Below are 15,155 nucleotides of genomic sequence, written 5' to 3' on the forward strand. Positions count from 1 at the left end.
TCCTCTCTCATCCATTTCAAATGCAGAACTTAATTGATATATCTCACTCTACAGAGACCTTTTCTCCATGTCTGGGCATGAGAGGGCGGGATTGGACTGCGCCGCGGGTGCATCATCCTGTTACTGGCCCCAGGAGTGTGTAATGGTACCATGTGGAGGGAGAATCTGTGTCTGACCCCAGGAGTGTGTGGTAGGACGGTGTGGAGGGAGATTCGCTCTGTGTCTGACCCCAGGGTTGTGTGATGGTACCATCTGGAGGGAGATTCACTCTGTGTCTGACCCCAGGAGTGTGTAATGATACCATGTGGAGGGAGAATCTGTGTCTGACCCCGGGAGTGTGAGGTAGGACGGTGTGGAGGGAGCTTCACTCTGTGACTGACCCCAGGGTTGTGTGATGGTACCATCTGGAGGGAGATTCACTCTGTGTCTGACCCCGGGAGTGTGAGATGGGTCTGTGTGGAGGGAGATTCACTCTGTGTCTGACCCCGGGAGTGTGTGATGGGACGGTGTGGAGGGAGATTCACTCTGTGTCTGACCCCGGGAGTATGTGATGGTACCATCTGGAGGGAGATTCGCTCTGTGTCTGACCCCGGGATTGTGTGATGGGACGGTGTGGAGGGAGATTCACTCTGTCTGACCACAGGGGTGTGTGATGGTAATCTATGGAGGGAGATTCACTATGTGTCTGACCCCAGGGTTGTGTGATGGGACGGTGTGGAGGGAGATTCACTCTGTGTCTGACCCCGGGAGTGTGTGATGGGTCGGTGTGGAGGGAGATTCACTCTGTGTCTGACCCCGGGAGTGTGTGATGGGACGGTGTGGAGGGAGTTTCACTCTGTGTCTGACCCCAGGGTTGTGTGATGGGACGGTGTGGAGGGAGATTCACTCTGTGTCTGACCCTGGGAGTGTGTGATGGGCCGGTGTGGAGGGAGTTTCACTCTGTGTCTGACCACAGGGGTGTGTGATAGGATGGTATGGAGGAAGCTTCACCCCGTGCTCAATGCCGGTATACCATCCCCCATCACATATTTGGGACCTAATTGAAATCAGGTCTGACGTTAGTCGATGTTTTTAACTCTCTTTGGGGGCAGTTAGCCACGGTGGGGGTAGCATGGAGATTAGATCCTGGGCACCAGACTCTTCCAGTCCGACCTCCCTCAGCCTGGAGCTGAGACGCTACTGTGTCAGTGTGAGTTGCTCCGAACCACTGTTGCAGTGCACAGGGTGCGGGGGGCAGCAGAAACCTCAAATAAAACTCGAGTCCGGCACCAGGACAGGAAGTTACAGCGGTTTATTGATTTCATCATGAAATGTAAATTAAAGAATGTGTGAACTGCTGACATGCGGGAATAAATAACCTGCTCCCGACTCACTCAGTCACACAAAATTAACTGACCGGCGACAAGGAGTGACCGGTTGAATAATCAGTCGCGTTTCTCACCGTCACTCTGCATCGGGGAACCGATGATTATAAAATCACACTTCAGGGACGTGTCCGGGATCGCTGCAGATCCAGGGTCACTGCCGAGGGATTTGTCAAGTTAACATTATTATATCGGCCAGACTGCCGAATGCACCGTCCTCAGCAAAGGGAGATATAGGATCCTCTCCCGGGATAATTCCACCCCGGGACACCGGTGTCCCAGACTGAGCCCCGGAACCCAGATTCTTACTGTCTGTGTAATTCCACAGAGTCTCATGTGGGGAGTCCCTAACCAGCACATCCGTTGGAAACTGCGCCGCCGGACAATAGGCGGAAATACGTCACTGCGGGAGAATGGAGAGTTCCGTTAATACCGTTGGGAATTACACCTGGCGTGTGGCAATTGAAGATAAGGGTGGCAGTTAAAGGGTAGTGTGCGAATTGGCCAAAATGTCCCCATCCCGCGGGCGGGGATGTTCACACATTCAGATGTTCACAGGATCACTGTCAGTCCGGGTCTGGGTACCTGCAGAGATCTCAGTTCCTTCCCCCTGGTCTCACTGAACTGATTCCACCCCAGCCTGCAACAGATGGGAGAATAAAGATGAAATAAACAGATTACACAACAGTGTCAGTAACAGGGGACTGGGGTTAATGTTTCAACAACACACACAGACAAATATCACCAGAAAACCCGCGGATCCGCTGATATTTTGTCACAGTGAACATTAACACAGAACATAGAATAGTACAGCACATTACAGGCCCTTCAGCCCACAATGTTGTGCCGACCTTCAAACCCTGCCTCCCATATAACACCCCACCTTAAATTCCTCCATATACATGTCTAGTAGTCTCTTAAACTTCACTAGTCTATCTGTCTCCACCACTGACTCAGGCAGTGCATTTTAGGCACCAGCCATTCTCTGAGTGAAAAACCATCCTCTAATATCCTCCTTGAAGTTTCCTCACCTTACCTTAAAGCCAGGTCCTCTTGTAGTGAGCAGTGGTGCCCTGGGGAAGAGGCGCTGTCTGTCCACTATGTCTATTCCTCTTAATATCTTGTACACCTCTATCATGTCTCCTCTCATCCACCTTCTCTCCAAAGAGTAAAGCCCTAGCTCCCTTAATCTCTCATAATCCATTCTCTCTAAACCAGGCAGCATCCTGGAAAATCTCCTCTGTACCCTTTCCAATGCTTCCACTTCCTTCCTATAGTGAAGCGACCAGAACTGGACACAGTACTCCAAGTGTAGCCTAATCAGAGTTTTATAGAGCTGCATCATTACATCGCGACTCTTAAACTCGATCCCAAGACTTATGAAAGCTAACACCCCATAAGCTTTCTTAACGGCCCTATATTCTTGTGAGGCAACTTTCAGAATTAGCAAAAACACTCACTCGATCCGCTCCAGACACGGGAGGGTCAGTATGAGGCGTCGGAGAGCGGGGACAGATCCATCTGTCAGCGAGTTTAATCCCAGGTCCAGCTCCGTCAGTGATGGTTTTTTACTGAGAGCGGAGACGAGATCCTCGACACCAGAATCTGTGAGACCGACGCCCTTCAGCCTGGAGATGAGAGAGAGAGTGAGGGTGAAGCACACAGAGACAGGAGATGGTACAAATCCCCAGTTTATCTGTAACACAATTACTGATCACATTAATGTTCAATGTCAGACACTCAGTGACTGTAAACACAATCTCCCACAGTCTGATACTTACCACAGTTTCTGTAATTTACACTCCGGGTTCCTCAGAGCCGCAGACACCAGTTTCACTCCTGAATCTCCCAGGACATTCTGCCCAACTCTAAACACAAACAGACAGATTGATGAACAAAGTGATTCAAACCGTTGGTCTGAGGGAATTTCTCTCACTCGGATATTTCAGGATACATTAAACTCTTCAGTATATCACTGAGTGGAGTTCCTATCACTGTCAATGTCCCTCACTGACCAGCTCCAGGTTATTGCCCCAATGTCAGAAATGCAGTCTGTCTTATTCCTCGATGGATAGTAAAGGGTTACTGACAGGGTCAGAAGGGGCAGGGCCGCGGGATGGGAGAAAGTCCCACAGTGAGAACGATTTGTGAATGTGGAAATGTCAATGGGAGTTTGTGGAAGAGACCCCACCTGAGGAAAAGGGACAGAATCACAAAAGCTACAGGAGGAAGGGGAATGGGAAAGAGACCCTAAAGGAGGAAGTGGAGTTGGGAAGATATCTCACACAGGAAGAAGGGAGATGGGGAAGAAAAATCACACAGGAGGGAGGGGGGTGGGGCAGAGAGATCCCACAGGAGGAAGGGGAATGGGGACGAGAGATCCCACAGGAGGGAGCGGGATGCGGAAAAGAGATCCCACAGGATGGCATTTGTCACAATTCTTCACAATCGGGGAAGGGCCGTGGGAGGACAATCTCACAATGGTATTTATTTCCTTCTTGCCGGGACAGTCTGCTGACGGTCTCTTGTCCCTCACCGGGAAGGGGGTGTGAATCTCTGACCCTCCTGCTGCAGTCAGTGTCGGTCTGGGTGTCAGTAACAGTGAGAAGGAACATTGTCAATGGACGTGTCACAGGCAGCGAGAAACACGGCCATTCCTGTGATTTACTACCATTAATCCAATGGCCGTTGTTCACTGATCTGATGAAGTCTCCAACACCCCTTCACAAGGAGCGACAGAACCCTCCCGTCCTTGGGGAATTACTGACTGATCCCCTGGGCATTTGACACAGTTCTTCACTATCTTATTTACTACAGTTTTAAACAAATCCCTTTTCCTTGAAACAACACAGTGGACTGTTTCACAGTTAGAGATAAATCAGGTTACTTCAACTCCTGGCACTTCTGCAGCCCAGGTCCCAGCCGCTGGATTCCTTCATACTGAACGTGGCAGTATTCAAGGTCGAGGTGTTTTATTTCATCACAGAGTCCGATGACATGAGACAGGACCGCGCAGTCAATCGGGGTCAATGTCATTCCATTGAATGAAAGAGTTTTCACAGATCCCAGTGTGGCCTGAGCCAGTCCACGATTCTGAGACTCAAATAGGTAGTGCAATGTGTTCAGGAGGCTCCTTTTACCAGCTTCACTCCTCGTGTTTCCAATCTGGCGTTTAATCTCCCCCTTCACCCAGTCAATCACCCGGCAGGTTGTTTGATGAGGAAATGGACCCAGAAACTCCTCCAGGCCCCGAGCTGTCATTGGGGAGGAGAGACCAGCAACGAAACGGAGAAATACCTCAAATCGCCCATCTGTCGTGCTGTGGGCTTCAGTGAGGAATATCAGGATATCCCCGGGATGTGGATTCAGGAATTGTGCGACTGCAGCTACAAACTCTTGGATGGTGAGGTGTGGGAATGTGTACACCACGCTCCGGGCAGAATTCTCTCTCTCCAAAAGCTCCATCAGGAACCCTGACAGGAACTGGGAAGGCTGCAGATTGTACTTGATCAAATCTCCATCTGTAAACACAATCTTCCTCTCGGACACTCCTCTGAAGGCCATCTGACCAACCCTGAGTAATACATCACGGGGGTTCTCAATCTCACGGCCGTGGTTTTTCAGGATGTTGTAAATATAGTAGGAGTAGAGTTGGGTGATGGTCTTGGGAACTCGCTGCGGGTCCCTGACTCTTTGTGTGAAGAAGGGGCCCAGTGTCAGAGCGAGGATCCAGCAATAGGAGGGGCTGTAGCTCATGGTGTACAGGATCTCATTCTCCTTCACCTGTTTGAAAACAGCTTCCGCTACCGTCTGATCTTCAAAATGTCTGATGAAATATTCCTTCCGTTCCTCACCAACAAATCCAAGGATTTCAGCCCAGACAATGATCTTGGCCTTTTCCAATAAATGTAACGCAGTGGGACGGGTGGTCACCAGCACTGAACACCCTGGGAGCAGCTTGTGCTGGATTAAACTGTACACAATGTCCGACACCTTGCACTTGAATTCAGGATCTGTACATGTGGACTGAGGTTCTCTGTCTCTCCGACTATCAGAAAAATCAATTTTGTCATTGACTTCATCTAAACCATCGAATATAAACAACAATCCCTCTGGGTTCTTCCAGACCTCTCTCAGGATATTCCCAAAGTAAGGATACTGATCCAGAATCAGTTCCTTCAGGTTTATTCTGCAGTTAAAGGAGTTTAAATCTCGGAATTTGAAATTGAAGACAAACTGGAATTGTTGGTATATTTTCTCCATGGCCTAGTCATATACAATCTTTTGTACCATTGTTGTTTTCCCAATCCCCGGGACTCCGGCCACTGCTGCCGAACTCCCAGATTTGGATTTACTCTGGGAAAAACTGCTCTGGATCAACTGATCAGTCGGAATTTTTTCCAGCTCTCTGCGGAGATGTTTCTGTCTCCACTCCTCGTGGTCTCTGCCTCTTGCCAGCAGCTCATGTTCCACCAGTCTCCGATCTCGAACAGTAGAAATGACCGTGAGCTCAGCGTATCGATCAACCAGCTGGAAAACCTTCACCTTCTCCCTCATCAGGATCGTGTTCACTCTCAGTGTTTCAGTTTGTGCCCGCAGAGTCTCCTTGTGTTTCTTTTGAACATCTTCCATGGGGACAGAGAACATAGTAAAAATGTTAAATAGCTCAACTGACAAAGAATATTATAACCTCATTTCAACATTCAGTGTTTGAGATTACATGAATTAGATTCATACTTCCATGGATATTAGGACAAAGTAAAATTCTTTTCACAGACACCGGAATTGACAGAGATGAAAATCCCAGAAAATGTGTAATCCTCATATTCTGACTTGTGAAGGTGAACATTCCCCTGATATCCTATTGCAATCCTGACTGCACTTCCGTTGCAACAACATGCCACAATATTTAAACCATTGTTTGCCTCATTAACAGACGATGTTAATGTTGATCTGGTGTGGACATATGGAGAGCAGGACACTGTGCACTTTGGCAAAGCTGCACACTGGGGAGTCACAGGTGTCTACTGCTCTTGCATCAAAACAGGAGCAGAATATGTGGGAATATGAGGTTTCGGATCGATAACCCATCGGAACAACAAGATTGAAAATGTGTGGTTTTCAGTCTCAGTGATGGAGGAGCGGAGGAAAGCTGGAAAGGAATCTCCGTGACTGGCAGAGACCATAAGCATCTCAGTGGTGTATATCGTGTGTGTGGAGAGTGTGGTGAAGTCTTGGCAACTGCTATTGATCAGTCTGGCAGGTGGAGTGTGGGGAACTGTATTATGATACCTCCGCCTATCAGAGTCGACCATGGACGTTGCATCCCAGCTGACTAGATACGCAAGCCAGGACATTCTTCCATTGGTTAACTTGCTTCTCTTATGAAAATTTCTTCATTTCTATGTGTTATGCTTTCAATTCCATTCAGTGATGTGTACCCTTTATCAGAATTGCATATGCTTGTATGGAGTGCTGAATCCTCCTTGCGTTGATGAAAATAGATCCTTAGAACTAATTGTGGATTTCAGAAATGGCAAGATGAGGGAGCACAACACACCAATCCTCACAGAGGGATTTGATGTGGACAGAGTAAGCAATTTCAAGTTCCTGGCTGTCAAATTCTCCGAGTATCTAACCTGGACCCAATATATCGATGCAGCTACAAAGAAGGCAGAACAAGTGGCTATATTTCATCAGGAGTTTCCAACCACCACTCGAATATATCTACAGGTGTAACCTGGAGAACATTGTAACTGGCTGAATCACCGTCTGGTGCATGAGGACTACTGCACAGGATTGGAGTAAGGCGCACACTCAACGATTCAGGAACAACTTCTCCTCTGCCATCCAGTTTCCGAATGGACATTGAACCCATCGATCATGTCTCGCTAATCTCTTTTTTTATTTCTATTTCTACACTACTTATTTAATTTAATATGTTATATAAACACACATATGCGTAGTTATGTATGCTATATATGGTTTCTTTGGAACTTAGTTCCATTATTTGAATAAATTATTTTAGCTTTACTGATGCAAGAACAACTAATATCCAATCATTCCTGTATAGCTGTGTCAAAGTATAAGTCGTTTTTTTCCTGATACCTGATTCTTGTCCGTTTCAGTAAATTAGAACGCGGGTTTAAAACTAGACAAAACCATAGTGGGCTTTGTAAGTCGCTCTGAAACATGCCTCCATTTATTTTGATAACAGTGGTTGTTCCTTTGCGGATGTTAATAGAGCGTTTCAGAAATCTCACAAAGATTGCGTGTATCTTAAATATATTAGAAACTTCTCTTAAACACGCGAGGGACAGAATCAAATGGTTTTCGATAGACAATATAATATTGAAAATGTTCTGCTTTCCCCAGGGTTTGCTATTAAATTTACATAATCCATTATCAGTTGTTCTTTAAATCCATTCATACCCGAACTGTATTCTTACTACTCTTCTGTATGTCTATTGTGGTTATCTAAGTCAGTGGTAATTATTTACGAGATGCACGATGGTACAATATTATAAATAAATTTGTCTTATTGTTAAGCCAATAATAACATAGTAAATGAAAATTCAGTAAACTTATACATGCAGAATTAAAGTTGTTTTTGAGGCTGGTGGTACAGACCTTCAGCCTTTTATCTCTTCTGCACCATGGGAGTATGAAAGAGAGAATACTTGCGGTAGGTTATGGTTCAGTGCCAAGGGTTTGGGCGGGGAAAGTAGATTCTTGCTATCTTAATTGTATTCTTCCAGGAGGTGACAAAGGATAAAGTTACACATGGATATCAACTGTTTGGATATTAGTCGGGTATTTGACAAGATCCCACATGGGAGGCTCATACAGAAAATTGACATGCTTGAGAACCGCGTGAATTGTCCTGGCTGCCGGGGACCCACATTGGCAGAAATTGCTTTCGCTGGCGGGTGGTGGATCTGTGAAATTATTGTCAAAGACAGCTGAGGAAGACAAATCATTGGGTTTATTTAAAATACAAGTCGATATGATCCTGATCAGGAAGAGTGTCAACGTTTACTGAGATAATGGGGTATAGAGGAATTGAAGAGCAAATTCACTGAGCCGAATGGCTTAATTCTGCTCCTAGATCTTATGGTTTTAGGGAGCATCTGGAGTATTGTGTTCACTTCTGATTGTCCAGCTCTTGGAAGCATTGGAGAGGGTGCAGAACAGATTCATCAGGATATTGCCTGGATTTGGTAACATCTGCTACAAGTAGAGTAACTTGATAGGCTTGGTTTGTTCCCTCTGGAGTTAGAACAGAGATCTGACAGGTGTACAAGTTTGAGAGATAAAAGTTTAAGTAAACAACCTGTATTTTGTTGTTTTTTTTTTTAAATTTCACTTATGACTAGTTTCTCGTACCAGAGTGCATTTGGTTAAGATGAGATGGGGTAAATTTACAGCATGTGGGTAGTTTTTTCACATGGTAGTGGCTGCCTGGAATTTATTGCCTGTGTCATGTGAGATAGAGCTGTGATATAGATTTTCCTAGATATATACACGAAATGTGCATAAATGCAAGGGTATGGTCAATAATATAAAAGAGGATACCAAAGTTTTGCTTTTCTTTCCCAGATATATAAAGACTTAAAAAAATAAGTGAGAGGGTCGATATTGTACTGCTGAAGAATGACGTTGTAGATGTAGCAACGGGTGAAAAGGAAATGCTAGACAAACTCTGTGGAAGTCACTTGTGGTATTACAAAATGTAAAGAGCATCCGCGGACAAAGTTGAGTGCAGCTGCTACTACAAAGGAGAAGGTGCTTTGGAATCTGAAAGGTCTGAAGATAGAAAAGTCACCTGGACTGGGTCATACAGTGTATCAGGAGCCTGTCTGGGGTGTGTGGGCATTCCCAGATCAGTAGGACCTGGAGTGAAAGCTTTACTTTTACCAACAGCTGGATTAGTAGAAAAAATACAATGTAGAATATTCAGGCTGCAACGAGAGATTCTCTGAATTGTAACCTGAACCAGAGATCAGCGAGTGATTAATGGTGAATTTTAATTACCAGGTTCTACCAAGTCACAGTCAAACATTTGAGATCTGGTTTGAACTGAGCATGTCATCACTCACCTATCAGATGAGAGGGTAACTCAGATAACCCTTCGGCGAAGTTCATGTATTCAAGTGGAGCAGGACCTGTTTAAGTTAAAACAATGTCCATGAAAACAGAACTGAAGTAAATAAACCTGTTTATTTCAATGTGCCTTTGTGTTCAGTGTGCGTTTGTAACGTACCGAGCTCCTGTATTTCTCTCAGTATTCTATCCAACTTCGGTAACTCAGTCCTCCATGTCACAAAGGATTCCCACATCGCCCTCCGGGCCCGGGAGCCTTTGCCATTCACCAAACTGAGGAAGAGTCTGGAACTCTCTGCCCGGTTTCCCTTCTCTGTCAGCTCAGTAACTTTCTATAAAAGTGAAATAATTACATGAGTTGAGAGTTAGGGGGCAAAAGTTTAAGAGTAACACGAGGTTTGTAGCTGCGTGGAGCAAGCTTCCTGTAGAAGTGGTAGAGGCACGTTCTGTATTGTCATTTAAAGTAAAATTGGATAGGCCTATGGACAGGAAAGGAATGAAGGGTTATGGGCTGAATGCGGGCCAGTGGGACTAGGTATGAGTAAGCGTTCGGCACGGACTAGGAGTGCCGAGATGGCCTGTTTCCGTGTTGTAGTTGTTATATGGTTATAATGTATTGTGGAGCAGACAGACAAACATGGAGAATGTGCAGGAAAATATCTGTTAATGGCCCCAGTAGCTTCAGAATTGATGCAGTCACAGGGCTGCTGTCTCATCCTCCCTGGGTTCAGTCATTAACAGAGAAACAGTAACTGAAGGAAGTTCTAAATCAATATTGTGTAACAATAAGGATTTACCGATGCCCTGCAGTAGATGCAATGTGATTAATGTCCTCGATCTGTCAATGTGCCACGTTACATCAAAAAGATGCGACAACAAAAACGGAAGAGAGAGGAGAGCGAGAGATCACAACAATCGATGGTCAACATCACTGAATCGTGGATGAATGATCATATTTGGGTGCTTACATCCAAGGATAAATATTTAGTCGAAAGGACAGGCATATGGGTTAGAGGGTTGGGTTGACTTCATTGTCATGAAAAAATGAAATGTCTTTATAATGAGGTGATATCGGACTGGACAATGTAGATGTTAAGAAACGGCATAGGAAAAATGACCCTGATGGGACAGTAACCATAATGTGGGCTACAAATTTGAATGGAGAGAAAAGAGGCATGTAAACAGTTCAATGTTAAAATAAGCATGGGGAACTTCAATATGCAGGTAGCTTTGGAAAATCAAGTCAATGCTGAATCCCAAGTGATAAAATCTATAGAATTCCTATGAGATGGCTTTTGAGAGAATCCTATGTTTGAGCCCACTATCGGAAAGGCGTATCTGGATTTGCGATTGTGCATTGTACCAGATTTAATTGGGGAGCTTAAGGCAAATAAACCCTTAAGAGGCAATGATCATAAAATAGCAGAACTCACACTGCGGTTTGAGAGGGAGAAAGTAAAAGTTAGATTTATCTGTGTTATAGTTCAATAAAGGGATTAAATAGGCATGAGAGAGGAGCTAGGCAAAAATAAATTGGCAGAGGACACTAGCAGGGGCGACAGAAAAGCAGGGATAGATGAAGATTTTGGGAGCGATTCGAAAGGCGCAGGTAGCGGAAGATAATCCCAAAGATGAAAAATTATATCAGAGGGCGGATGAGCAACCGTGGCTAACGAGGAGGTCAATGCAGCACAAAAGCAAAAGACGGTGCATAGACTACAGCAAAGTAAAGAGGAAAGCTGGAGGACTGGGAAGCTTTTATTAACCAGCAGAAAGCAACTAAAAAGCCGTAAGTAGAGAGAATATGAAATGTGAAGCTCGCATGTAAAATGTAAAATGGCTCACCAAAAGTTTCTGTTGATATATACACACACAATCACACACACACACACACGCACACACACACACACACACACATATATATATATATATATACAAACTGTTGATTAGAAAGGGTGTGGAAGAGATTTAAAAGGATGTCCCAGTTAGGGAGTATGCCTTATGAGAATAGTTTGAATGAACTCGGCCTTTTCTCCTTGGAGTGTCGGAGGAGGAGAGGTGACTTGATAGATGTGTATAAGATGATGAGAGGCAATAATCGTATGGATAGTCAGAGGCTTTTTTCCAGGGCTGAAATGGTTGCCACAAGAGGACACAGGTTTAAGTTGCTGAAGAGTAGGTACAGAGGAGTTGTCAGGTGTAAGTTTTTTACTCAGAGTGTGGTGAGTGCGTGGAATGGGCTGCCGGCAACGGTGGTGGAGGCAGATACGATAGGATCATTTAAGGGACTTTTGGATAGGTGCATGGAGCTTAGAAAAGTAGAGGGTTATGGGTAAGCCTACTAATTTCTAAGGTAGGGATAGGTTCAGCACAACTTTGTGGCCCGAAGTGCCTGTATTGTGTTGTAGGTTTTCTATGTTTCCTTCCCTCAACATCTTCATTCAGAAGAGAAACATTTTCACTCAGAGCGTGGTGAGAGCATGGAACGAAATAGCAGCACGTGGTACAAGCGGATAAAAGAAGTCCGGATAGATACATGAATGATAAGGGTATAGAGGACATGGCCTGGTGCAGTTCAATGGGAATTGGCAGTTTCCGTAGTCCAGCATAGAATAGATGGGCCAAATAGCCTGTTTCTGTACTGTACTGTTCTATGACTCCGACAAGTCATCCACCCATTGTTTGGGAACTCAGATGGAGACCAGACGAGCTGTGGTTAGCAGGTTTTGCTCCCTGAAGCACGGCAGTGAAGCCGGTTGGTCCAATTTACAATCTGACAGTTTAATATTCCTCCTGGATTAATGAGCTTAGGTGAATTTGACCGACAGTCTTGTAAGATGCAAAATTAGTTCGGGTTGAATGCTTGCTCAACAGTCCAAATATGCAGTCACTACTGTTATATCACAACCTATATACAGCAGGTGTGAGAGGAAATGGTGACGCTGAACATGCAGTTCCCAGTGCTCCCCATCTTAACAGCTGAAACCACATCTGCTGGAGACTAGGGAGAAATCAAAGTTTCCCTTGCCACGTTGAACTATGCTAGAATGTGCCGGAGATGAATATTGATCACTATTCCCTCTAATACCAGCTGTTCAGTGATAATACACTAAATACACTCACCTCATTTTCTTCTCTACTGAAATGTCCCTCTTTTGTCAATATCCAACCGAGTCTTTCAACCTTTTCTTCAATCGCTTGTTTGAGTCTGTCTCTATAGAACTTTGTCAGTTGGTACAGTCGGTATTCCTCCCCCGGTGCCAGGAGGTCAGAGATTGTAAATTCTGCAAATATGAAAAGTGTATGTAGACAAGAATTCAAATCTCCCTCGTCTCCAGCGCTCTCACCCAAATCAACAAAAAAGTAAATTCTTGAAACTCAGTGATCACTTGCCTTCAGCTGGAAACATGGATTTTATCCTGAACTCCAAAACTGGCCTTACAACTGACCCAGCAATGTTCTGGGTATTACGTTACCAGAAGGACCTCATTCAATTCAAACTATTCTGGCAAAAACATTCTCCTTAATTCACATCCTGTAAATACTCTCTTCATCTGGAAAGTTGCATTTCCTCCAATGCACAGACTGGAAATCATCAGTACATTTCCTGTAGTGGGGTAACAGGTGCCCCACTACACCACACGTACCACACCCACACATTGCCCTCTCCTCTGACCAACCCTCCAACAAGGCCTCATTTTTACCCTCTTCCCTACCACATTCTACGAACACATCACCCCCATATTGCATCCACCCTCTCCCTTGTTGGTGACTTTGCAATTCCATGTTTAGTGAGCTTCCGAGCTGACAGGCAGTCGCGTCACTTGTGCCGGTTTCAGGCTCCTGATCAGGGACTCTGATGTCACTGTCTCTGGGCTGAATTTGATCCTCCTCCTCTGCGGTGGCCGGACCGCTTTCTATTGGGACATTGCTCTCAATCTGGCCCTGCTTTAGTGCATTGTTTTCGGTGTCCCGATCATCATCCCCTGCATGTAACAACTGTGCAGATAATTGTCAAAGTCTCGCTTAGAGAGCTTTGTGTGTAATTGCAGTTGCAAATCTATAGGATGGATGTGTTTAAGATGGAAAGAGTGTAGTGGAGAATGGCCAGTATGATGCCGGACTACGGTGTTGGGTTTTCTGTTATATGGCTCGGTTTTGGAACAGTTTGCCCTGGAGCATGGGAGCTTGAAGGGTGACCTTACACATGTATATAAAATAATCAGGGGCATAGGTATGGTAGAAATGTCACAGTCTTTTCCCCAGGGTAGGGGATTCTAAAACTTGAGTGCAGAAATTTAAAAGTGACAGAAATGGCATTCTTTCACGTGGCGGGTGATGGGTAAAAATTACATGCAGCCAGAGGAGACTGTAAACACAAATAAAATTACGAAGTTGAGAGGATGTGGGCGGGGAAAAGGATAGAGGTCTATAAGGGAACTTTGGGAAAAGCTGTCGGAAAATGGAGCAAGCACAAGAGACATTTAGATCAAATTGAATTAGTTGGATCAAAGGACCTGTGTCCAGGCTGTAATCTCTGTTTTATTCCACCTGGACTCACAGAGTTGAGCACAATCACAATGCCTATTGGGGACTGAGATATTTGGTCATTGGCTATACCAGGTTTCTCACAAGAGATCATGGGAATTTAAAATCCAGGTAGCAGATAATCTCAATAGAGAAATATTGAGAACTCACATTCACCACTTGTCCACAGCCCAGACATGGATTCAGGTATTAAAACACAGAGGCAGACTGCAAATTTATCTAGAGTGAACTGTCGTCTGGTCATCAACCATTCTCAATGCTGGCAATGTCCTCAGCTCGGCTACAGAAAACTGAATTCGGAAACTCCTCTCATCTCCTTTCTGCAGCAAGCAAGAAAACCAGGAAGGAGTGATAGATGTCCTTCCAAGACCTGAGATGTTCAGTTATCACACAATCTTTGAATTCCTGGAAATGCTCCTACCATCTGGTTCTGAATTTTATAAATGGAAGTTGGAGATATCGTACGCATCTGGTCCTGTCTAAAGGTGAAGCAGAAACCGACCCTGGTCTTTTACACAACCCCCAAGCCCGCTATTGCATTTCTGTGTTTCACTCACAGCCACCTGATTCAGGACTCTCTGTTCCTTTCACTCAGGTGAAGCTTTGCATGGTGAGTGAAGTGATTCGACCATTACCCCTCACAGGTCCCTGCGCAGGAACTGTTAGATTGATCAATTACTCAAGGTTGCTTCACCAGTGGGATCAATAACACTGCTTGATGAAAGTTTTCTGTGCCCAGTTAACAGCTGTGTAAGTTTCTTCATCTTTACTAGTGTGCGCCAACAGAACAGAAGTTTAGTTATAAAGATCGCAGTGATCATACCCGTGTCCATTCTGAGTCTGACTGACGATTGTTGATTGTCGTCGTTTTGTTCACACTTTGGTCCCGGTGCAGGAAAACCCCACCTGCTGGTGATGCCCTGAATTACACAAGAAGCAGACACCAAGTTTGAGCCAGTACGATTACTTTGTAAATATAACAGTATCTCCATCCCCTGTATCAGAGTAGCAGTTGGCTTAGAGCCAAAACATTCCCTGTTAACATGAACTCCCACGCCATGACAGTATGTCTGTCCAGTGATATCTGGTGCATCCTACTGATGGAGTCACAGAGCAACAGAGCACAGATACAGACCATTC

The 15,155-nt window shown here is 45.0% G+C and overlaps 2 protein-coding genes across 2 annotated transcripts; both read right to left on the reverse strand.

Annotated features, from left to right (window-relative positions):
* Positions 1 to 988: 988 nt before the first annotated feature.
* LOC132388961 (NACHT, LRR and PYD domains-containing protein 3-like) lies at positions 989 to 5,627 on the reverse strand. Its single transcript, XM_059961387.1, has 4 exons — positions 4,252 to 5,627; positions 3,146 to 3,232; positions 2,825 to 2,992; positions 989 to 2,004 (listed from the first exon to the last, which is right to left on the reverse strand). The coding sequence occupies exons 1-4, from the start codon at positions 5,625 to 5,627 to the stop codon at positions 1,917 to 1,919; spliced, it is 1,719 nt and encodes a 572-aa protein (XP_059817370.1). The 3' UTR covers positions 989 to 1,916.
* Positions 5,628 to 5,630: 3 nt separating this feature from the next.
* LOC132388962 (uncharacterized) lies at positions 5,631 to 14,934 on the reverse strand. The gene is made up of 5 exons (XM_059961389.1): positions 14,839 to 14,934; positions 12,591 to 12,751; positions 9,628 to 9,799; positions 9,464 to 9,529; positions 5,631 to 5,989 (listed from the first exon to the last, which is right to left on the reverse strand). The coding sequence occupies exons 1-5, from the start codon at positions 14,846 to 14,848 to the stop codon at positions 5,631 to 5,633; spliced, it is 768 nt and encodes a 255-aa protein (XP_059817372.1). The 5' UTR covers positions 14,849 to 14,934.
* Positions 14,935 to 15,155: the final 221 nt, after the last annotated feature.

The sequence above is a fragment of the Hypanus sabinus genome, unplaced genomic scaffold, assembly GCF_030144855.1.
Source record: "Hypanus sabinus isolate sHypSab1 unplaced genomic scaffold, sHypSab1.hap1 scaffold_443, whole genome shotgun sequence".
NCBI classification, from domain to species: domain Eukaryota; kingdom Metazoa; phylum Chordata; class Chondrichthyes; order Myliobatiformes; family Dasyatidae; genus Hypanus; species Hypanus sabinus.